The following is a 24,723-nucleotide window of genomic DNA, read 5'->3' as shown; positions in this document are numbered from 1 at the left end:
TAGCTCTGGAAATAAAATTGGTGCATGATTATTTTCTGTATGCATTGATCAGAGAATAACATAAAGTTGATGATATAATGAAAGCTCAGCTACAATACATTACAAAGAATCACTACATAAGATTCAAAAATGCGGAAAGTGAAAAGTCCTGTATAAAAACATATAAGAAGCAGAGACTATATGTGTTTTGGCTTGTTGCCTATGTTCTGGCTTTAAACAAGGATATGAGGCGATATACGTGATGATGAAACTCTACAATGAGTTCATGACAAGCCCTGATAAGGGTTCATACCAGCACTCTCTTTAAGGTTTCTAGTGTTCTTCTAAGCTGCAGTCTCCATGCTTGAGACACAGATTACCGGAAATTATACAGACATATCATTGCCTCTCTCTCTGTCATGATAGATCTCTATGCTCATTCTTCCAAGAATTTTTGGCAGCTTCTGCAGATAAATCGCCAGAATCCCCATTGCCATCCTTTGGTTTCGAGAAGAAAGGATCCCATTCATGAGGTCCCACCTCACGCTGTCCCTCTTCCAGCAAATCATATTTCCAACTGTTCTCCTCAATAAAGTTATCATCTGTAATACCTTCAATGATGTCCCTCCTCAACTTTGTAACTTTGTCAATAACTGCTTGCACAGCAACGTCGAAGGCATCTGGAAGAGTCTCCAGTTTAGAGCGAGGATCTGCATATACCAGCTTTGGAATGAGACTTATAACCTCCTCCCTCATGATCTTCACCTGCTCGGGAGAAATTTGAAGAAGCCTTTCCTCTATGCTAACATTCCTCTTACGGATGTCATCCTCTGGAATGAACACAGAGTACTTAGTATAGTTCTTCGGAAGATGCCAAGTATACTGTGTGTATGCTGACCCGGGATGGAAGAAGACAGGTATGCAACCAGCCAACATAGAGTCAAAAGCAGATCTTCTTGTGTATGAATCACCCTGAGGTTGCAGGCAGAAAAGAGAGCTCTGGAACATCTGCATTATACTGCTCGGAGAATGACACTTGCTCTCCCCAAAATCACATTCTAACAACTTGCCGACCTTGGATTTCTTGCATTGATCAATGATCTGCCCTCTAATCGACTTGGGGTTGTCAGGACGTGGGGCACCAGCAAAAGAGAAGAGCCACTTCCTTTCTAATTTCCTCATCCGGTCCTGCCAAATGAACACATCAGCATCCTTTGCTGGATGGAAGTACGTCGGATATGGAATACCAAAATCATTAGCATTCCATGGGCTCGATTCAACCACAAGCATGGACATATTCTTTGCCGCAGGCAAAAACAGCAGCTTGTTACCCCAATCTGTTTCTTCATCTGTTAGTCTCCTAAAATCCCACGTGATCCTCCCTGCAACAAGAAAATGGTCTCTGCCACCCATTATGCCCCACTCTGGCCTCTTCATAAGCCAATTAACCAGATCAAGTGAAGCTGCATCCCTCCTCGAGATATTGTACCCCCAAAGATACCGGGCAATATCAAATCCCGCATAAAAGGGTACAAAAATCGCCGAAGCGATAGAAGAATCACGTGTCAAGCACTTATACTGCTTCATCCTATTCCTGAATATCACATCAACCACAAACTGATTTGTCGCATACCAGCCAGTATCGGAGAACACCCCTTCAACATTCTCAAGCGGCGGGCCAAGCCCTGCATTAGTCGTAAACTTACACATATTCGTCCAAAGGCTCAAACTCCTACACTCCTTCAGCATATCCTCATTAAACCTAGAAGGAAGGTCGTGAACATAGATATACCTCCCACCACATGGATCACTCTTGTTTTCCACTGTTCTCAATGCTCTTATAAACGGGTAATTCTCCGCCTCACGACTGGGCCTAGATTCCAAATCCGTGTTCATTTGACCGGAATTGGTTACATGGGTAGGGATTGATTCGGGGTAATTCTCAATTCTACGACTCGGGACTGTTTCCAAATGGGTGTCAATTCGATGGGAATCGGACACACGGGTAGGGATTGATGCAACATTAACCGGACCAGGTTGCAATTTCACAGATTCATCGACAGTACTACTTCCAAGCACAACAAAATGAAAGTACAACAACAACATCCAAAAGAACGCAGACAAAGACACCAAGAAACAAAGCCTGGTGTTCTGATTCTTCCCCGTCCCCTTCTCCATTTGCTCCGAGGGAACACTAGACGCCGTACGGCGTCGCATTACCTCCCAATCAAACAATCAAGAAACACCCATTTCCTAAAACTTCCACACAAACCCAATCCCTCAAATCAATAACCCAACACTTGCATACAAGTCTTTTGACCAAAACCCACAAAACCCAATCCTAATTTTGATGCATGTAATAGTTTTGGGTGAAAACACTGAGCACCAACTTGCAACTGTTTGAGCTCAAACAGTAAACACAGGATCAGGAGGACTGTGACAACACAGAGAAACTATACGAACCAATCTAACACAAAATCTTACAAAAAAAATCAGCACGAATCAAGAGGAATCGCAGGGTTTGTTCGACCGGCTGCGGATCTTCTGGTGCAAAATTGAAGATTTTTAACAAATCGAACCCCATAAAATTCACAGAAAATGCCAAATTGAATAAGGATTTAACGAAAGGACATGTGCTAGAGTGAGAAAGAGAGACTTACTGAGATTTGATTTGCTGAGATAGATCGAGAACTTTGCTCTGCGAGAGAGAGGGAGAATGACCGAGGAGAGTCTTCAGTATATGAAAGAGGGGGTGACGGAGGATGCGCACGTTAGGGACGTGCGCCTGGAGTTGTCCCATGTCGGTAGCCGATGGGATTGCGCCGCGTGGACTTCTGGGAGTTTACGTGTCGGCGTGAGGAAACCTACGTGATTCCTGAAATTACGTTGAATGAGTTGGAAATAGAAAACAAAATGGCTTTTAGTTAGATTTAGACAGTCCGATAAAGATCCGGTGTAATACCCCGCATTGCATTAGGGTAGGGGCATGTGAGTGTATGAATAATATAAAGGATTTTTTATTTTTTATTTTAATAAAAAAATTATTTTATTTTATTTTATAAAATTGATGCATCATTAAATTAAAATTTAATAATGGGTTTATCTCACTTGTTTGGACAATTTGAACAAATAAAGTTTAAACTGTCCGAACACCTGTTCTCTGTTCGAACATAACGAAGATACGAGATTTATCGAGTAATGCTAGAAGGAAGACCCATGTTTTTTTTTTGTGTCATTCTAAAATTGATGCGACTTTTAAAACTACTTTGATCTAATAGTAATTTATCACAAATTCAATGATAATTTTAAAAATTATAACGATTTTAATATTACTCAAAGTCTTTACTTTTTATTGCTGTGCAATAGGGATAGGTTATTGCATCGGATCTTAGTACGGTAAAGTGCAATTTTAATAGTACACGTGGAGGGCATACAACGCATGGAGGTGATGGGACCCACTTATTAGCTAGGGTTAATTTCAGCCATCTAAAATTTAACTTATGCATGCCCAAGTGGGATTAAGATATTTTAGAGTTCAATGCATTCTGCCTGTTAAGGTACGTTTGATAGAATTTGGTTTGGATTCACTTTTAATTGGAATTGTATTACTTGAAATTGCGATAAGTGTTCTTTTGGGTCCTGTTTTAGTTGGAATCGTATTCATTGAAATTGGAACACGTGTGTCTTATAATGAGAAACATGTCTCAATTTCAAAGTTTGAATCCATTCATATTATATATAGGGGTATCAATTTGTGTTTGTATGTTTGGTTCGAGTTGTGTTGAGACATGAATATAAGATTTTATAGGTCAACACTAACTTGACCTATTTAATTAAATGGGTTAGACCCGGCAATCCCCATCCACTAATTTCATATTAAATTTCTATCAAATTCGTAATTCATGTCACAATCTAACAATCTTAATTATACTAAGGTGAGTGACCAGCAAGAGTTGAAATTTTTTTAATAATTTGTTTTGTCTCTTCTAAAAGGAACCTTAAAGAAGTGTGTGGATTCATGGGTAATTACGTATATGTCCTTAATTTGCTGCGAGCAGTGTTACTCTTTTTGTTTTTGCATAGTTTGAATTATGAAAATGATGTTTAAACATCAATAAAAAAAAAAAAAAAAAAAGAAAACAAAAAGAAAATGATGTTTAAACGAAAGGTATCCAATGGCAGTAGGAAATATTACATGCTATAACCACATTATTGAAGGAGGACAAAATTAGTTGAGTTGGCCATTTTCATCGCTTATCGAAAGAAAATGACCATTATATATATGCATGGTTATTGGTTACTACAAAAACATTCACACTCTTCATTTTTGTTTTTGTTTGTATTAAGGTTTATGTTAGGATCTTTAAGTGTTCCTCCCGTATAACTTAATTACAATCTTTATTCTGTGTATATAAGCTCTTAGACGCCATCTCTTTACAAGTCGATTTTCAAAAACGAATCTTACCTGAATATTGTATCAATTTATTTCTATGTTCTAGGCCAAAAGCTAAAAAGTTTTGTGAAATAAGGGAGTAGGTGCATAATGTGAATTTAGCACTCGAACATTGAATGATTCATATTAAATCACCGGTTAAAATTTAAATTAATAAAAAGTAATTATTTAATTAATATTTTATCATTCAAAATTCAATATCGTGCTTCATGCCTCCTACTTTCATAAACCATTTGGCCCGCGTAAATTTAAACTCAGCAAGGAGATGGCATTTTTTTTTTTTGTAATCACATAATATTTTGCAATTTAATTTAAATAATGTGATTTTTTTTTTTTTGGGCACATAGAGCAATTGCATAAACTCTTTTTTTATTTTTCTTTTTTATTTTTCAATTATTGTTAAACTGATTTTATGCATGATTAATATTCAACCATCAAATTACATAAAGGGCTAAAATGGAGCTCCATTTCATTGCCAACTCCTTTTCCAAGGAGGAAAGTGATAGGCCGAACGTGGCACCGTCATGAGGTTTGTGACAAATATAATTGCATGTGAGGGGGCAGGATCCTTATTATAAGGAGGACCCTACGTTCAAAATGGTAATTTTCATTTTTTATTTTTTACAATTAATGATAAAAACCATACTTTTATTCAATCCAAACTATATAACGGTGTCAAACAGATTTGTTTTTTTTTTTTTAAAGAATATAATGACTGATTTCGGAGTTATTGACATTGCAATGTCAGTATGATGAAATAATAGTGAGATAAAAATATGTTTTCTATAATTATTCTTTTTTTTTAATACTCTAGCATTACTCTTTTCTTATTCGTAGGTATCATTATTTATAAGCTCACGACGTATTAAATTCCAAACTATTGTCTTTAAAACGAGAGGTACGTAGTATTATATAAAACTAGGATTGAGATTTGATGCAATTTGGATAGTTTCATAAAAAGGGCAGGCACAGAGTCTATCCGCTCAGACAACTCAAAATGCGAGTGTCAAATGCACATGCCAATTAGGTTTATACTCACGTGATCACCCTCTCTGTAGAGTTGTCCAAATTACATACAATTCAAACAGTAAATTGCGCCTGATCCAATCTCATTGATTTTGTTTCTTCAATGACATGAATGCTCCTAGTATAATATGTAATAGAATCAAATTTCACTTGACTTTCATTGTATTCACCCCCACTAAGGGGAATGCTAGACATTCCAAATTTTTTTCCCAAAAGTTGATTCCCAAATAATGTATTAGTTTCAATTTTTATTTTGAAGAAATGGCCCATTGGCTTAAGTTGATGATATATAATGAAAATATATGATGAAGACTTCAAAGTCCACTAAAATAAAAGGGTAGACTTTTTCACAAACCCTAATGTAGGGGGTCAGCACTACTGACCTATGGACAGTTCCATTAATTAGTTAATTGGGCTAATCATATGCTGCAAAGTATACCTTGATTAAGGTCAACTAGAGGGTTAGTGAGGGCCATGATAAAGGGCTCGATGGAACTCCATGCCCAAGCCAATAAAATTCAACAAATTGTTTATGTGTAGTAGTTTTTTTTTTTAGGGTAAGGTTTTTCTACAAATTAGGTTGAAGAAAATTAAATTGACATATGTCCATAGAGTATGTAACTTTTACATGTATTTTTAAAAAATGCATGTAAAAATTATATACCCAGTTGATTCTATTAAAAATGCATATGAGAATCACATGTTCTAAACTAAAGACAGATGTCAGTTTAATAAATTGGTTAGAAGAATTTCATTCAACCTAATTTGAAAGAAAACTTAAAAGTTTTGTTTGATAAAAATCTTGTTTTCTGTCTTTTGTTTTGTCTTGTTTTTTTTTTTTTTTTTTTTTTTTTTCAAAATAAAAATATTAACAAATAAACTAAAAATATCACATCAAAACACTTTTTTTTAAAAAAATAAAAATAAAAAATCACAAAACAAATTAACAAACATACTCAAGCATCAAAATAGAGGTATGTCAGTGGCACCCCTCACAAAAGCATCTTTTGTTCCTTGGAAGCAGAAGCATCTTTCACTAAACATTCTTCTTTATATTATTGTATTTATCTTTTCTCCTTTTAGTTACTTTCTATCTTATTGAATAGGCAAGTTTCACATTCTTTATATCACCTAAAGGCTAAAGCCAAAGGACTTGATGGGCTAGTTTTTGAGATGCTTTTGCCTCATTATAATGCCATCTCTATGGAATTTGATATGCTTTTCCCCCAATCAAATGCTCAATCAGAGCACTATTGTAGTCAAAACTTTTTTGTACCTAATTGAAGGTGTTATGCTCATAATCATACAAAGCATATTGAGGAATGAGCCCAGGCCCCCATTGCCTCTAAGTTCGAGAATGTGGCCCACCCAAAAAGCCTCCCAAAGTCAGTTTAGTATTATCCTTTAGATGAAAGCTAGAAATTATATTTATATTTTATAATAATCTCACACTTGGCAATCTCAATCAACTCCCGGATCAGTTCTTGTTTAAAAATATATATATATATATACTCTAAAAGTTGATCAGAACGGCCACATCAGCATTGTGAAATACAAATATGATATATAGCATTATTAGCAGAAAAAAGAAGATAATTATAGAGAGAGAATGTTAATTTTAGGCGTTATATTAGCCTCTTCACATATACTTTTACATAACTCATCATTCGACAAAGTTTTTCTTTAAATTGGGTTGGAGAAATTTTCTTAAATCTAGCCTATAAAAATATTATGTGTCCCTCGGTCTTCACATGCTATTAAAACATTGTAAACCCAGTTAGCAAGAGATCGAGATTCTATATATATATAATTGGTTGTCTGAATTACGTTAAAAAAATAAAAAAATAAAAAAGAAAGAAGAAGAAGAAGAAGAGCTGAGAAGTTTACATTCGATCTACCTTAGACTGTACAAGGTTGATGATGCGCAGCTATCTTGCTGGGGGTTGGGCATCAGAGTTGAATAGGTAGGGAAAGTGGGCAGCCACTAATTAAGCTGTGGGATAGTTGCTCTATTGACCATATATATATATATATATATATATATATATATATATATAAGTACTCCTGGCACCTGCTGTTAGGCTGAGATTTATGAAAGAAAGAGACAACTCTTGGACTTGGTTATACATGTGCACGTGGAAGAGGGAAGTCCATTTTTGTTGTATTTTGGTTATACATGTGCATGTGCTCTGTGTCTGTGATATTCAACATGGACATGGTTACCATCAAGAAGCGGGCCTACTCAGAGCGTTTAGCCGGTCCGAGCAGGCCCATTCTCGATAAAGTTTAATAGGTTAACCGGACCCATCCATACAAAAAAGACGGGCGTGCAAGCATTAAAAAGATGTGAAGTCTACTATATCTTAATCACTGCCATCTGGACTACTAACATCTTTTTATTCTCAAGAACTTAAAAATGTGTATCTAATAATAGGCTGGACGCTACATAATCAAATTTGTTAGTCCATAAATCCCCTTCCCAAACCAACAACGCGCGGGAAAACACTCTATAAATAGAGGAAATGGATCATTCTGGAGGTATGATCAATTTTAGCCAAATGCTCTTCTTCTACTACTGAGCTCTTTTCCTTCTTTAATACGAGTTCTAACTCAAGCATCAGAATGATCCCCCGCTGAAACCCCAACAGGATACTTTGTGCTTAACCTTCCTTCTCTTTGCAAGTACCCTCGATTATGGATTTGGCGTACAATCAACTGATTCTTCATAACACATTGGAAGAATTATTGAAGCAATCGGATATGAACAAATGAAAAGATGTCAATTGCAATCATTTGATTGTTCTAATCCCAATCCAGTTTAACCTAACTCATGATTGTTTTGAGACGAAAAAAAAGAAAAGCAAAAAGGTTCCAAGGAATGATAAGGTTAAACTCAAGAAATGTTTGTGGACTAGCAGACTGTACCAGCCAAGTTGCAAAGTTCAAATCCTAAGTTTTATAACAATGATAGCAACAAAAACAGTGAGGCAATTACAAATAGAAACTTGAAACAAAACCCCAAGTTTCTCTTCTTGTTTGTTTCAAGGGAACCTCTATCCAACTTGCCATGATCTCCAAAAAACAAGCTGACTCCTGGGTCTCTCATCGTCACCTCACTCCCATGCAAAATGGAGTTATTCACCCCTTGAATATTGTTGTTTATATAAATGTTAATGCAGCAACAATCATGGGACTCACCTCTGGTGCCTCCAGGAGGCATCACCATTGCTGCACCAACGTTCCTCCCTTTCAAGGTGACGCGTTCAAAGGAGCCATAGCTGGCTTCCATGAGTTCAATTCAATCGATCTATGCCTAGGGCTAGTTTGTTGAGACTTGCTACATTTTCTTCTTCCTGTTTGAAATGCATTTACTTTTTCATACCCGAGCTTTCCTCTTGATTCCTTACTTGTATTATGAGTTAAGGTTCTTTTCTCCACCTTCAAGGAAAGCCAATGTTCCACTATTGCTTAGAACTCTTCCAAATTGGTCAGAGATTATAATAATAATTGATCGAGTGGAGGATTCCTTTTAACTTTGTTCCCCTTAAAATCCTTTTGAGTTGATTAAGGCCAGAATGTGGTCACATAAGCTCCATTTGGTAATGCTTTTTAGAGGTTTGAAGCGTTTTGTGTTTTGAATTGTTTATTAATGTTTTTGTTTTGAAAAGTGAAAACAAAAGAGAGGAGAAAGTATTATTAAGCAAAGTCTTGCAACTATTTCTGACATAACTATTAGTTATTGACCCTACTTGATAACAAGCTACAACTCATTTCAAGGGAAATATAGAAGAATTATTTTATGGTCCAGATTTTATTTTGTTACATCTAACGATGTACACAGTGCTATGCCATTTAAAGATTTTTAAATAACGTGACAACATATTTATTATGTGGTGATATATATACTGTTAGATCTATAAAATCTAATCTACACCATGAAATAATTCCACTTCATTTCACTAGAAATGTCCTGTTCCTGTTAACTCTAACATTTGTGATCAACTAATCAATCAATTCAGAGTCTCTTAAGAATTACATGACCAAATTATGAAACATAATACTTCCATCCATCCATCCTTTCTTTTCTTTTCTTTTTTCTAAAAAAAAAAAAATTCTTTTTGAGTTTAAATATTTTGATACAAACATAGACCCATAGGTAGAACACGCAGAAGCATTTTACTTTCCATGGAAACTCTTGTAGTACTTCCATATGTAGAGATGAAGTATCACAACTCTTATTAGTCAAGTCACAGTTAATCATAGTTTATCGAACCTCGTTGTGAATTCTACATCATGAATTCATGCACTCAAAATGCTATTTCAATTTGCTAAAAGAAATGGAGGCATTGCAGGCCTGTTTCAATGTCTTGAACTGGGTAAACTCAACATTTGGAAAAGAAAGAAGGAAAAAAAAGAAAGAAAAAGATCCACAGAACCTCATGGCCAAGCATCAGGAGAGACTTTTTCACTGACTGTAGAACCAAATTGGGGACCACCCTTACGGTATTGGATAAGAAACTCAATAGGGTATCCTTTCAGCTTATGAGGCACAATCTCAAGATCATTGAAAGTCAAAGCTGCAGATCCCACCATAAAAATCAAGAGAAATGGTAGAATAAGGTCACAGAAAGAGGAAAAAGAACAAATGATAAGCCATAAGCTAAATTCTTTGAACTCACCATTCTCTGAAACGACTGTATCTGTAGTTGCCGCAAGGATCTGATCCAGGTTGAAAATCTCCGGATTGGGTAATGGAAATGGAACTTTTTTAAGTAATATTTCTCTCGGCATTGCGAAAGCCTGAAAGCATTTATCAGCATTATGTAATTAAGAAAGTTAACAAATAAAAATACACATTTATACACAAGACTTTCCTAAATGCACATACAACTACATAAAGCAACATACATGCCCATGGCTTAAAAGATGTGATAAGCCAAAAGGTAGATAACACCCGAGAGAGGTTTACTAAGAAACAACTGATTGGCACATTAATACTGACAAAGAAATACTGGTTCATATGACGATCTGGAACAAGTGGCAGCCTTCTATGTTTTCGTTATTAGGGCAACAAAAAGGAAAATCTGCACTCCCACTGGATACAAGGTAAATGTCATCTAAGGAAAGCAGCACTGCCTATTAATTACAAGTAAAAAATCAATTAATAACCCACATTTGATGTGCAAGAAAGCAGAATATGAATTTCAGGATTCATGTCTGATAGATTTTTTGCTAAGGCATCATCCACTAGTACATTTGAAGCAGTCTTTACCTGGAAGCAGATAATCAAATAGATTTTTTTGCTTCCTAAAAAGCTGGAGAAGCTTAACAAAATTTTAGAATTTAGAAAAGACGTGTGACACAAAATTTGCATGCCTGATAACTAATAAATTAATAATAAATATTTTGAATAAGGGTTGCTACTGGAAAACGAACCCACCCATCTAAAGCAAAAGAAACTCAAATGAGCCTATCAGAGTCACTAAAAAACAAGATTCCAAAGATTCATTTTCCATGGCCCTAATATATTGACAGTTTATCTATTTACCTTTGCAACAGGGAAAGGAACTTTGACATAGCGAGGCCATTCCCGAATCGTGTCAAACATAATCTCCGCCTGCAGTGTGCTAAGATCTCAGTAAAAATCAGATCATTTCAGTGCATCAACTTGAAAGATGAGGAAGAGAATTTACCAATTCATGCACTCTAAAGACCTCTGGTCCACCAAGTTCATAAACTTTTCCCATGCTGGTGCCATCATCTTTCAAGGCCGAAACAATTGCACCAGCAACATCAACAACATATACCGGTTGGATTCTGCAAATAAGCACTATCAGGAAAACGACCACAACAAATTTAAAAATTATATACAACTGCCAGTAGTTATAGCGTAAGTGTTTAAAATTTAAGTATTACATAATGGCAGCACCAGATTGCAAATGATAGATTCAAGACATACTTTGTAGATCCATCCCCAATGAGTGTAAGAAAGCCATATTTTTTTGCAAAGCGTGCCCACTGATTCAAAAGCCTATCCTCCGTACCAACCATTGCAGCAGGTCTCATAATTGTGGCCTGTAGAAGAAACTGCATGTCAGAAATTCTGCTCTCCGTAGCAATATGATCAGATTTAAAATTAGGGAAGCTCTCACTGTACACTTTTAAAAAAAAAAATCATCCAACCTCATCTCTACGCAAGCAATATCATACTTCTTTTAATACAGATTCTAAACCTAACTACCACCATTAAATCACAAATACATTAACCTTAAGCTTGCAGTTGATTTCATATCATTCCATAAATTAACAAGGAGTGGGTCAAATTTTTCCTCAATAGTCATCAGCTATACTGTCTTTTAAAGTTTAAATAATCAGAGAGTTCTATTTGAAGGAAAAAAAAAATGAGAATTGTAAGAAGTTTTTACAAGAACTTTCACATCCACCATCAGGAAGGAAGATGGAGCCCATGGCACTTTGTGAAAAGACAACAAATTACAAGGACAGATGTAACACTACAGTCCTACATTGAGAAGATAAATAATCCACATAAAGTGAATAGATTATAAAGGCACACATGAGTGCTAAGTTTCATATTGATACCTTACTAGGTGAGACTGGACTTTATAAGCAATTTTAAAAAGCTCCAATTGTGAATAGTCCTTTTGAAGTGATAGCGCAGATATGACTAGCGTTTTTCCTGAGTCGTTACAACATATGACAAGTCCAATCTTATAATCTTGCAAAGATGCAAGATCTCACTCTCAATGTATCAGATATTATTTTTTTAGCTTTGCCATTGAATTTAAAGCTAAGAAGCTCGCTCCCAGGCCCCTATCTCGTTTCTACCCAATACAATTAATAAACTACTATGCCTCACTGCAAATCCACCTTACCAATTTTTTTTTTGATAAGTAAGAGAAATATCATTAAACAGCGCAAAGCGCAATCAAGTACACAGGAAATATACAAGAAAGGCATCTAAGTGGAAGAAGAAAACAATACAAGGAAATCATTAAAGCTAAACGATAAGGGTGCGAGAAACGCAGCCGACCAAGAGTACAAAGAATGAAATAAAAAGGAAATGAGATCCTCAGTAGTTTTTTCTTTGTCCTCAAACTGCCTATCATTGCGTTCCCTCCATAAGCACCACATTAGGCAACAAGGGACCATCTTCCACACGACTGCACTCCGAGAGCGGCCACCCGTCCACCAACCAGCGAATAAATCTACCACCCGAAGAGGCATAACCCAAGACAAACTGAAGCGACTAAAGATGGCGTTCCACAAAGCGCGAGCAACCTCACAATGGAGAAGAAGATGATCCACTGACTCCCCATTCATTTTGCACATGCAACATCTATCAATCATTATGACCCGCTTCTTCCTGAGATTGTCCAAAGTAAGGATCTTCCCATGCGCTGCCGTCCAAGCGAAGAAAGCCACTTTCAGAGGAACCTTGGTCCGCCAAATACTTTTCCAAGGAAAATGAATAGCCTCTTTGCAAGCAATAGTCTTATAGAAAGATCTAACATCAAATTTCCCTTTGTGAGAAGGAGACCACCATAGCTTATCCTCCCCATCGTAATTCACTCTGGAAGAGTACAGCAAAGAGAAAAAAGAGGCCAAAACATCCACCTCCTAGTCATGGGCCGCTCGGAAAAAGCTAACATCCCACTGATAAGACCCACTCACCACAACCAAATGGTCTGCTACAAGAGCGTCCTTGTCACGTGCAATATCATACAAAACTGGGAAAGCTTCCTTGAGAGGCGCCTCACCACACCACACATCATCCCAAAAACGGATCCTAGATCCATTTCCCAACATGAGTCTGATATGGTTGCGAAACGAACTCCAACCCTTCCTAATATTCTTCCAAAGCCCCACTCCGTGAGACCCAGGGGGGTCTAAAGAACACCAACCATCCCGAGTAGGTCCAAACTTTGCATCCACAACTGATTTCCACCAAGCATCTCTCTCATGGACATAGCGCCACAGCCACTTCCCTAATAGAGCCTTATTGAAGAGCCTCAAATTCCTGATGCCCAAGCCACCACTTGAAATAGGGGAACAAACCTTGGACCAATTAACCAGATGAAATTTAAATTCTTCACCTATGCCACCCCACAAGAAATCTCGATACAACTTCTCTATACGACTAGCTACACTGGAAGGAATAGGGAATAGAGATAGAAAGTACGTTGGAAGATTAGAGAGAGTGCTTTTTATCAGGGTTACTCTGCCACCCTTCGACAGATACAACCGCTTCCAGCTAGCCAGGCGTCTCTCGATCTTCCCAACTACCTCATCCCAACTAGACTTAGCCTTATAAGGAGCCCCCAATGGAAGACCAAGATACTTTAAAGGAAGAGACGAGACTCCACAACCCAGAATGCCAGCAAGATCATCCAAATTATCCACAATACCCACAGCAACCAAAACTGACTTGTCCAAATTAATCTTCAAACCTGAAACAGCTTCAAAGGACAGTAATAACATTCGAAGATAGAGAAGATGATCAGGACTAGCCCCGCAGAAAACTAAAGTATCGTCTGCGAATAAAAGGTGAGAAACATTAATCACTCCATTGCTTCTAGAGCCCACAGAGAAGCCAGAGAGAAAACCCCTTTGAACAGAAATAGAGAACAGCTTACTAAATGCCTCCATCACAATGACGAACAAAAGAGGCGACAGAGGATCACCTTGTCTAATACCACGAGAGCTGCTAAAAAAACCAGAAGGGGTGCCGTTCACCAAAACCGAGAAACGCACCGATGAAATACAATGCGCTATCCATGAACACCATCTCTCCCCGAAGCCACATCTTCTCAACATATACAATAAGAAGTCCCAGTTAACATGATCATAAGCCTTCTCAATATCCAATTTACATAGTAACCCAGGCTCACCTGATTTGATGCGACTATCCAAACACTCATTCGCTATAAGAACAGAATCAAGAATTTGCCTCCCTTTCACAAAAGCATTTTGGGGATTCGAAATAATCTTCCCCACCACCTTTTTGAGTCTATTAGAAAGAACTTTAGCAATGATCTTATAGACACCACTTACAAGACTAATAGGCCGAAAATCTTTAAGATCCATGGCCCCAATCTTCTTCGGAATTAAGGCTAAAAAAGTGGCATTAATGCTTTTGACAAACTTACTATGAGTGTGGAAGTCCTGGAATACCCCCATGAGATCGGTCTTGATCACCTCCCAACAATCTTGGTAGAAAGCAAGAGTAAACCCATCAGGACCTGGAGCCTTATCACGATTCAAACCTTTAACCACCTCTAAGACCTCCCTCTCCTCAAAAGGAAGTTCTAACGAATAAGCTTCACCCATATCCAGACTGTCAAAAACAAGGTTATCCATCCTAGGCCTCCAACTGAGAGGTTCTGCAAAAAGAGATTTATAATATTGAGCAACATGATCCTTAATAACCTGCTGATCAGAAGAGATAGAGCCATTGACAGAGAGAGACTCAATGGAATTGGATCTCCTATTCGAATTGGCTATACGATGAAAGAATTTGGTGCATTTGTCACCCTCTTTAAGCCAAAGAGCCCTAGACTTCTGTCTCCAGCTAATCTCCTCCTGCAAAATAGAATTCTCCAAATCTCTAACAACCCCAATTTTCCTCGCCTTTTCTTCAGGAGTTAAACCCCGTTGTTCCTCCAAGCAATCAAGAGCACACAATTCTTCCATATGCATTTTCTTACGGAATTCCACATTACCAAACTCCTGTTCATTCCATCTTTTGAGATCAATCTTCAAAGCCTTAAGCTTTTGAGAAAAGATGAAGCTGGGCGAACCTTGAAAACGATAGGACTCCCACCACAAACGCACCCTATCCACAAACCCTTCAGCCTTTAGCCACATATTCTCAAACTTGAACGGTCTGGGACCCCAATGAACACCACCACAATCAAGAAGAATAGGAAAATGATCAGAACTAGGGGTGTAAACGAGCTGAGCTACTCGTGAGCTTACTCGGGATCGGCTCGAATAAACTCGACTCGTGCTCGAATCGATTATTAAATAAGCTATTCGTGAACACGAAAATCAAACTCGATTATTAAACAATGCAAACTCGTATAAACTCGGCTCGACTCGATTAAAGCTCGTGAACCCGCTCGTATAAGGATCGACTCGTTTATTAAGGCTCAACTCGTATATATATATATATATGTTAAAAATAAGTTTTAATTTGTTAATATATAACTTATTTGTACAATATACTATATATAAGAATGAATTAAGTAACAAATAAAAATAGTCAATAAATATTAATTGATTATAATTATTTGGTTGTATCAATATGTATATAAAATAGTAAAAGTGAATAATATTAATACTTAATTGTTAATCATATAATCATATGATATAATGACAATTCAAATACTTAATCATATAATTCATATTATATTATTTATGTAATATAATATGATTATATGATCATATAATAATATAATTAACATTGTAGCATATAACATGTAATTATTGATTCACTATATTCAATGTTATAACTTATAAGTATTATTATTAGATACTTATGAATCATTACATCACCGTCATCACGTGATTCAAAATCTAAGATCATATGAGCATACAAATAAAATGATTAAGTATTTAGATACTTAGATACACTGATTAAGTATGATGTAAGATTTTAAGTATCTAATAATTATTAATAATACTTAGAGTCTTAGATACAATGATTAGGTATATAGATTATATACATAAGTATGAATTCATATTAATTATACGAATTATAATAACACTTTTTAAACTTAATCATATTATTCATATATAATGACAATGTAATTCATATAATCCCAAATTAAGTTATTAGGATTGGTCGATTGGTTCGATTGAAATTACTAATGTGTTAATTATGATAATAATTTAGGTGTTATCATTAGAATTTAGATCATATGATATAACATTGTGCATTTGTGCTACATAACCATTAGATATGAATCATATGATCTAAGAATTATCATTAGACTTTAAAAAAAAAAGGTATTATTATCATTTGATATATAGAACCATATGAAAATATAATTATTATAATTATTAATGTTTTAACTTAATATTTATATTGACTATTGTTACATTTTTTTTTTTATTTATAATTAAATGACATAAATTTCCTACAAACCAGTAGGTATGAAATTTAATACAACTCACATATAAGATTAACATGTGTCCCTTAACATGTGAGAATCACATGTTTTAATAACAAGTGCTTCTTGTAAGAATTCAATGTCGCACATGACCTGACACATAAGACAACTTATTAGACTCGATCTTAATGTGTAAATTAATCCTCCTTTATTAATTGTTGGTTAATGGTTAATTAATACACCTTAATAAAGTGTTGGTTAATTAACTACGAGAAGTTAATGATTCTTATTAATTAATTCTAACTTTGATGGAAAGTAGAATTAATGGTAATAAAAGAACAAATGTTAAACTCGTATAAGCTCGGCTCGACTCGACTTGACTTAATTATTACCGCTCGAACTCGGCTCGAGCTCGTGATGAATAAGCTCGAGATCGGCTCGGGCTCGTGATGAATGAGCTCGAGCTCGTAATGAATGAGCTCGAGCTCGGTTCTGGCTCGCTCGAGCTCGGCACTGGCTCGCTCGAGCTCGGCTCATTTACACCCCTAATCAGAACACAGTCTTGGAAGCCTTTTCTGAAGAGAACCTGGAAACTTGACTTCCCAATCTGGAGAAACAAGAAATCTATCAAGGCGAGACCAAGAGGGGATCTCCTGATTATTAGACCACGTAAAAGGCCCTCCTACAAGAGGAAAATCCATAAGATCCTGCTCAAAGATAAAGTCCGAAAACTCCATCATAGCCGCATTAAGACGAGCATCTCTAGATCTTTCAGCAGGAAAGCGAGTGACATTGAAATCACCCCCGATGCACCATGGTAACTCCCACCAAGAAGAAAGGCCAGCTAACTCGTCCCAGAGGGAACTTCTAAGAGAGTCAAAGTTAGGACCGTAGACTCCAGCAAAAGCCCAAGAGAAATTATCAGCAACGCTTCTGAAAGAGCAGGCAACAACAAACTCACCCACATACACTTCAATCTTCTCTACAACCCTTCTATCCCACATAATCAATATACCACCAGAGGCCCCGCGAGAAGCTAGATAGCACCAATCAACAAAGTGACAACTCCACAGACTTCTCACTAAACTATTAGACACAAAATCCAGTTTAGTTTCTTGCAAGCATATAATGTCAGCCTTCCATTGCCTTAATAAATTTCTGACTTTCAACCGCTTGGCACCCTCGTTTAACCCTCTAACATTCCAAGAGAGGATTTTAGGCTTCATAAACACCACCATAAGCCCTTCCTTTACACCTACCACGTGAGGTGCTGCCACTATGAATGTCATAATTAACAGAACAAGCTAATCTGTTTAATTCCCTCTTACCTTTGATGCTCAAGCTAGAGCTAGGATCCGCTTCCTTCTTTTCATTACTGACGATGATAGCCTCGAACACAGCTGAAAGCTGATCTTCAAAGCCATCGCAAGTAATTCCCACCCATTGGCAATACGCTAGAACCGCTCTCAAAAAGCCCTCTGGATTCTTCTTACCAGAAACTCCCCTGACCTTATCAATAAAAGACAGAGGTACAGGCTCTTCCTCTGGAAGTAAAGCAAGTTCTGTCCACTTCCTAACTCCTGGACCAGAACTATGAGTCAAATCAAGTGGAGAGAGACCCGCAGAGACCAGAGAGTCCGGAGAGCCCGAACCAGCCCACACAGTCAGCATATCAAGAGAATCCTTAATGGGTTTGGCAGAATCAACCGGGTCTGTGGGAGAGATCTCCAGAACCGGAATGGACAAAACAGTCCCCGAGCACAGTACCGAGGGTCTAACTGGAACAGGGACAACAGGGACAGGATCTCCGGCAGCCTCTGGAAACTTTGGAACCAGACCCGACTTCTCAATCATACCCCTTTCTCCCTCCGACGTTTCTCCGTCAGACTCTGGCCGAGAATCCCGCTCAGGACAAGAAGAGCGCCCGACACACTGATTCCCCGGAGCATGGGTATCGGAAGAAAGAAAACCCAACCCACCGGAGTTCTTAGGAGTTGCCGGAGAATTACCTGAGCCCATTACTCCCTTCGCCGGCGACCTATCCTCCTCGGGAGACAGAGCCCGATCTTTCAGGTCTAAGGCAATGGGCTTCGGAACCTTCTGAATCCAACGAAGCCTCCTCTTCTTCTTGGGTTTATTCTTCCTCTTCCGCCCATTAATCTTGGGCCTTAGGCCAGGCCCAAGCTCAAGAAGCCCATCACACACCCTGCTGTAAGCTTGGTCCACATCAGCCTTCAACTTCTCCAGCTGGCTTTTCCAGGTCAAAAGAGAGGAAAACCAGTTCAGCTCTCCTGTCAGCTGATTTCCTGCGGAAGTCTTGCCATGGACGCAACCGGTCTTGTCACAAGCAGTAGAGACCATCTTGGCCTTCGTAAAATCAGAGCCACAACGGTAACAGTGGTCTTTACCCCCCGGGTTCGTTTGAAAAATCGCTTTTTCAGAACCACTCGAAATCGCTACCGGCAGCTTCTGCTTCTCCGGGCGGTCACCCTTGTCCTCAGCCAGAGGAAACGCTGGTTGAGACTGCGACCTCTCCTCCTCCAAACGGCCGGGTCCTGAACGCAGAACTGTTGCAAAGGAAGGCACATCATCTTTGTTGATAGTTCTAGAATGATCACCTTGATCATACCCTCCAATGGCACCATCACCATTCCTCCTTGACTTCTCTATAACTGAAGCATGACGGCCCATTCCGAACCTAGGCGGAACTTTTAGGAATGCACTGATTTTATCCAATTCAAGGACGAAACTCCTCCAGCCCCTCCCATAACGACCTTCTGGAATGAAGATAATACCTCTCCGACCACCCACCCGATAAGCTGCCACTTCAAGAAACCTTCCAGCTGCATTGCCACCTCGTCTGACTATGAGTACCTTAGACCCCTCTCTGAGAGACCTGATAAAGTCCTTCTCCTCCGGGCACCACTGCAAGTTCTCCATTGTCAACGCCAACCACTCTAAGCTTTGAGCACTAAGAAGAACCAGCCCGGAGAATGACTTCCTCCTTTCTTCCAATCTCACCACCGAAGCACCTTCTACCACCGTGAAAACGAAAGTCTTGGCCTCCACACAACACCACCGCTCCATAACACACCTCTCCCTCCTGAACGTAACAAAATTCTGAATCTACTCCTACCCAACGACCCTCACGCGCCACCCCCACACTCACGCGCTACTCTTCATAAGGAGAGAGAAAACTCAAAATGAAAGCTATAACATTTTATCCACCTTACCAATTAAAAGTAACAAGATAAAGATGATAAGGTACAGGGCTTGGTCCCTCGTCTTCGTCGACCAAGAAGGATGCGAAGGCTTTAGGGCCGAGTTTGGGTTTGGCTTCAAAGTGGACGGGACCATCTTTTGCGGAGGTGTTGTGCTCGGTTCCGTCCAACGCTGTGAAAAAACTGCCCGCCGAGGGGGATCATCGTTCTGGGTTGAGGGTATCGTCGGAGGAGCCGGTAGCTCTTGTGTCCCCCCCGGCGACGAGTCATACTGAGCAAGTACTGAGCTCGGCGGTGGGTTGCTTCGCTGTGGAGTCTCGTCCGGTTGAACCGTTGGTTAAAGACCGGTCGCTTGATTCGCTGGGTAAAAGGCCTTCTCCAAATTCAAATTTGAATTTCGAATTTTCGATGTTGCGCACGTGGAGCAAGCTGGTCAACGGGTTGAAAGCGGTCCTGGGTCGGGCTATTAAGAATTTTTTGGGCCGGTTTGTCGGGTTTGGCCTAGGTCGAAAACGTTCTGGTTTTCGCTTGGCCCGACTCTTGCCGAAACCTAATTCTCGATCGTCTACAATCTCGCCGGAGTTGAAGCCAGAGTCTGTTTCTGGGTTGTCTCTCAGTCGGCCTTCTCCTGGAGGTTTGGTGGCTCCTTCGTCAGAGGAGGGTATAGCAGCTCTTGGGGCGTCTCCTTTTCCGGCGCCGTCTCTTGCTCTTCTTCAGCCGGAGCCTTCGTCGCCGGCGGTTCCAGAGGCTTCTCCGGTTCGGACGTCGTCTTCTGGGCCCTCTCTGGTTCGTTCTCCTCATGGGGGTATGGAGGTTCCTTTGCCGGGGGATGAAGCCCCAGGGGTGCTTCCTGTTCTTCCGGCGCCGGCGCCGTCGCCGGCTGTTCCAGGGGTTGTTCCAGCTCGATTTTCATTTTCAGGGGAAGAGTCTAGCTGCTTGAAGGTAGTACCTAGCCGGGCTACTGCCTCTAAGCCTTTCGGGTTTCCCCCCTCGCCGGTTCAGGTGTCTTTTCCTCCGGTGGTCCAGGTTGATTCTCTGTCGGCTCTGGTGTCCCCTCCTCTGCTTTGCAATCCGGTCGATGCTTCTGTGGCGGCCTCTCAACTCACGTCCCCTCCTTCCATTGGAGCGACTGAGTTGGGGGAGAAATTGAGCTCTTCGTTCCCCGTAGTCTCGAAGCCTTTTCATAGTTATATCAAGAAGGCGAGGGTTCTCAGGGAAGGGGTTTCGTTGAAGTGGAACGAGGTGCTTCTTTCAGACTCCTTGAAAGCATCGAAGATGGTTGCCGACTTAGCTGTTAAGAAGGTTTCGGCTGTAGAGACTCCAACGAAGAAAGTTGCAGAGCTTCCAGTGAAGACGGGCATTCTCAAAAAAGGGTTTCTTAACCCCCGCCCAAATAAGCCAGCCATTATGGATTCGCCTCGGAAGGTTATCGATGTAGGGATGGTCAGGCCTTCCTCCCCTCCTAGAGGTTGCTCCACTTCTTCATCCGTTGAGGGTAATAGCTTCTCCCAATCTCGGAATTGGCCGATCGGTTTTGATCATAACGGGGAGATTGTGGTTTGGGAGGAGGACGTTGATCTTTGGGATGTGTCGCCTTTGGATTGGGCGCTAGAGGATGCTTTTGGGGACGAGGCGTTGGCTATTTGGGATGCCATGGAAGAAGAATTTCAGCGTGACAAGATGATATCGCGCCAAAAGTCTAAAGGAAAGAGGGAGCTTCTAAATCTGCATAGCTCTATCAACTATGGCGACGATAAATCTTCCGCTAGGCGTAGGATAGGAAAGGACTTTATGTTGTAGAGCTGTGTGCCTTTATTGCTTGGGTGGGTCTGTGGGTCATCCATCGGGTTCGGTTTTTGCTTGGTTTTTCCTTTGGGTTTTGGGGGTCCTGTTGGGGTATTGGGGTTGGGTTCGGTGTTCCTTATATGCTTGTTAGGGGTTTTCTTGTGGGTTTCCTGTGGGTTTCTTGTGGGTTTTCTTGGGTTTTTATGTGGGTTAGCTGAGTTTGCTTCTATGTATACTTCTTGTGTACTTAGGGGCGCCTTACGCTTTTTTTTAATATCTTACTTATCAAAAAAACTAGTTCATAGCTTTATTGGTTAAGATTACTCTGGCTTTACAATAACCATATTCCTAGCATATAGTTTGTGTAAAACTCACAAGAAGTGGCATTATCAGCTTTGCGTTAGAGAACAAAAATAGTATTACCTCAGGTAATTCTCTCAAAACACTTTCCTCTGCTGCAGCTTTAGCTCTTAGGAATTTGGATGGAGATGATGGAGATGCCCCTAAGCAAGAAACTTGAATGAATCTCATGATACCACCATGTTCTTTGGAAATCTGCACAAGTTAAAGACCATATGTCACTACATATGAGAAAGTAAGGGCTTGTTTGTTTAGGGACGGAACAGAACAGCATAGTGCTGTTACTGTTCATGCAATTTTTTTATCACTTTTTTATATTTTCAACCACCAATCAACATCAAAACATTCCTACTTTTTTCACTTTTTATATCACATCAATAATTTTTTATACTATTCAAATAAAAAAATTCACTAAAATACAAAACTTTTTCACTTTTTTATACAAATTCTTTTTATTTTATATCACATCATCATTTTTTACTAATTTCAAAACTAACAACCCACTACTCTGTTCTGTTATGTACATGTCTTTGCCAAACAAGCCCTAAGAGAGGGGGGGGGAGGAGAAAAAGAGAAAGACAAACCAAGTCCCACAGAAATAAATATCCCAGAACATAATATATTCCAGTCTCTTTCACATCCACCTTTCAGACGCATACAGAACATAATATATCCCCAGTCTCAAATGTCAACTTCTAATATTAATATTGATGACTTTTACCCCCCTAACATTCTCTGAAACTCTTCTGAATACCGACAAATATAAAACCAACTGAACTCCAATGTCTTCACCTATAAATGAGCCTCATCCCCCCACCCCCAGAATTTGGGCACCAGGTCTCTTAAAAATTTAACTGCTAATTAAATCTTTATAGGATCTTTTTTTCTTTTCACTATAGTAAAAGGTACGCCTCGACCCTGTCTTACGGAGACGAAATTCTTACTCCTAAAAAAAAAAAAGACATTCTTCAGGCATATTCTCAAGTATCCCAGATTGTGTACTTTTTGTAATGACTCAATTTGTTGAAAGCATAGAACTGCAATGAAAAAGTTTTTCTCACTTGTTATTGATGATGCCTGCTCAAGCCAATATGGAGGAGAAGTAGAGCAGCAATAGCTTTACAAATGAATAGGAACTGTAATGTAAATACAACATACAAGCAGGAACCTACCATTGCAAGTTGTTCAGCCATTGAATGGTTCACTTCCTCAAAGCCGAAGTTTCTTGTCTCATACTCTCTTCCTGTCAACAACGATAGTTACTAATGTGAGGTCATTCACAGCAATCCAAGTTTGAGAAAGCTTTAACTGTAAGCTTTATCACGTAAAACTACAAGTGAAAAGAACAAAAAAAAAAAAAATTACCAATTAGATTGATAACAACATTAGCCTTCGCCATTACAGCCTTAATCGAGTCTTCATCTCTTGGATTGTACTTCATCGGTACAATCTGAGTAGGCAAAATAAGAAACAAACAAGCAATGTAGTAGACTTAATATATGAATACTCAACATCACAAATTATAGTTTGAACGAAGAAAACATTATCAACTACTCTACCTGTCCCAAATCCCCCATCAACTTGAGATGACGATGGGAATCCTCAGAACCTCGGAAAGGGACCAACACTTGGGTTCCCATTTTGGCTGAACCAAAAGTAAAGCATCAGCACAACCCATGTTCTGTCCAACACACTTCAATTTTTCAAATCAGAAATGTGCCAAAAAGAGAAAAAGAAAAACAAAATAAAAGCTACTCAAGCAAGTTCTATGCAATCCAAACTAAGAGCAACAGTACATTCAACTCACCAAGTTGTTGCACAAGATAACGACCGAGGAACCCTGTAGCTCCAAAGACTGTAGCAATAATACCACTGCGAAACACAGCATTCTTCTTCTTCTCAAAATCATATAAGCAATCGCATTAAGCGCACTGTAAACTAAACCATTTACTGGAGTTTCTAAACTGAAAGTTTTGATCGAAACCAAATGAAAATTTCTACTTCTCGTGAATTTAACTAAAGTTTTCTTCTCAACTTACATTCCCATAAACAAAATCTTGCGCTTGGTTTGGTTACCAAGAAAATGCAAGAAAAAAGAGCAAAAATGAATTCTCCAAGAAAGAGAGAAGAATTCATTTCCTATTTCCTACATCACTCAGAATCACAACCACGATTTTCTCTCGTTTTCCCTCATTTTTTCCGAGCAACCAAACAAAAGATAACGACGATTATATTCTACGTACCTAACAGACGATCTTCCACCTGTGCCCTTGCGAACGAGGTGGCCCACACCCTTGGTGGCCAGAGTAGATCCGTACCGTGGATGATCAGCTCCATAACCTACCAAACTCGTAAATTCCCAAATTAGCAGCAATTACGATCACAAAAACCCTAGAGAGAAAACAGAGGAAATGGTGTTTAATATGTTTACAGTGATCGGAGAGTGGGTAGATGGACTTGAGGGACGAGATTGAAGGCGAGGCGGGCTTGAGGGATTGCTGCCCCACGCGCCTCGCTATGGCCTGCATCGCTTGCTTTGCTCGCTCAGCTTCAAAGCCACACAGAGAGAGAGAGAGAGAGAGAGAGTATGAAGCTCAGAAAGAATAAGATGAAGAAGAAGAGGGTGTTTGGGCCGAGTTGGTAGAAATTGTTTTGGGCCATTGGGTATTTGGGCCGAGTTGGTCTGGGCTCACTTTTTTTTCTTTTTCTTTTTTAAAAAAATTGACACATAAATTCTTAGAAAAAAATACACATATAAACCTAATTG

The 24,723-nt window shown here is 39.0% G+C and overlaps 2 protein-coding genes across 3 annotated transcripts; both read right to left on the bottom strand.

Moving 5' to 3' along the window:
- Positions 1–51: 51 nt before the first annotated feature.
- Positions 52–2,798, bottom strand: LOC133857015 (xyloglucan galactosyltransferase MUR3). Of its 2 annotated transcripts, none has more exons than XM_062292105.1 (2): positions 2,640–2,798; positions 52–2,523 (listed from the first exon to the last, which is right to left on the bottom strand). In XM_062292105.1, exon 2 carries the CDS (start codon positions 2,194–2,196, stop codon positions 397–399), a length of 1,800 nt encoding a protein of 599 aa, XP_062148089.1. In that variant the 5' UTR covers positions 2,197–2,523; positions 2,640–2,798; the 3' UTR covers positions 52–396. The 2 variants fall into 2 exon arrangements, with proteins under 2 accessions (XP_062148089.1, XP_062148090.1); XM_062292106.1 differs by having other exon boundaries at positions 52–2,520; positions 2,640–2,797.
- A 6,873-nt stretch (positions 2,799–9,671) lies between these two features.
- Positions 9,672–24,546, bottom strand: LOC133858027 (NADH dehydrogenase [ubiquinone] 1 alpha subcomplex subunit 9, mitochondrial). The gene is made up of 12 exons (XM_062293440.1): positions 24,388–24,546; positions 24,200–24,296; positions 23,764–23,828; positions 23,516–23,601; positions 23,322–23,406; positions 23,129–23,199; positions 22,020–22,151; positions 11,418–11,533; positions 11,152–11,275; positions 11,007–11,075; positions 10,138–10,258; positions 9,672–10,035 (listed from the first exon to the last, which is right to left on the bottom strand). Exons 1-12 carry the CDS (start codon positions 24,482–24,484, stop codon positions 9,896–9,898), a joined length of 1,203 nt encoding a protein of 400 aa, XP_062149424.1. The 5' UTR covers positions 24,485–24,546; the 3' UTR covers positions 9,672–9,895.
- Between the last annotated feature and the right edge of the window lie 177 nt (positions 24,547–24,723).

Source organism: Alnus glutinosa, chromosome 14 (genome assembly GCF_958979055.1).
Source record: "Alnus glutinosa chromosome 14, dhAlnGlut1.1, whole genome shotgun sequence".
Classification (NCBI taxonomy): Eukaryota; Viridiplantae; Streptophyta; class Magnoliopsida; order Fagales; family Betulaceae; genus Alnus; species Alnus glutinosa.
Note: the sequence above shows the minus strand (reverse complement) of the source record. Positions and strands in the feature narration are given on the sequence as shown.

Excerpts from the sequence above, each read along its gene's own strand:
- LOC133857015 (XM_062292105.1), bottom strand. The coding sequence starts at position 2,196 with ATGCGACGCCGTACGGCGTCTAGTGTTCCCTCGGAGCAAATGGAGAAG.
- LOC133858027 (XM_062293440.1), bottom strand. The coding sequence starts at position 24,484 with ATGCAGGCCATAGCGAGGCGCGTGGGGCAGCAATCCCTCAAGCCCGCC. Across the intron at positions 24,297-24,387 it reads CTACCCACTCTCCGATCACT|GTTATGGAGCTGATCATCCA; the intron begins GTAAACATATTA and ends CGAGTTTGGTAG. Across the intron at positions 11,276-11,417 it reads ATTGGGGATGGATCTACAAA|AATCCAACCGGTATATGTTG; the intron begins GTATGTCTTGAA and ends GCTTATTTGCAG.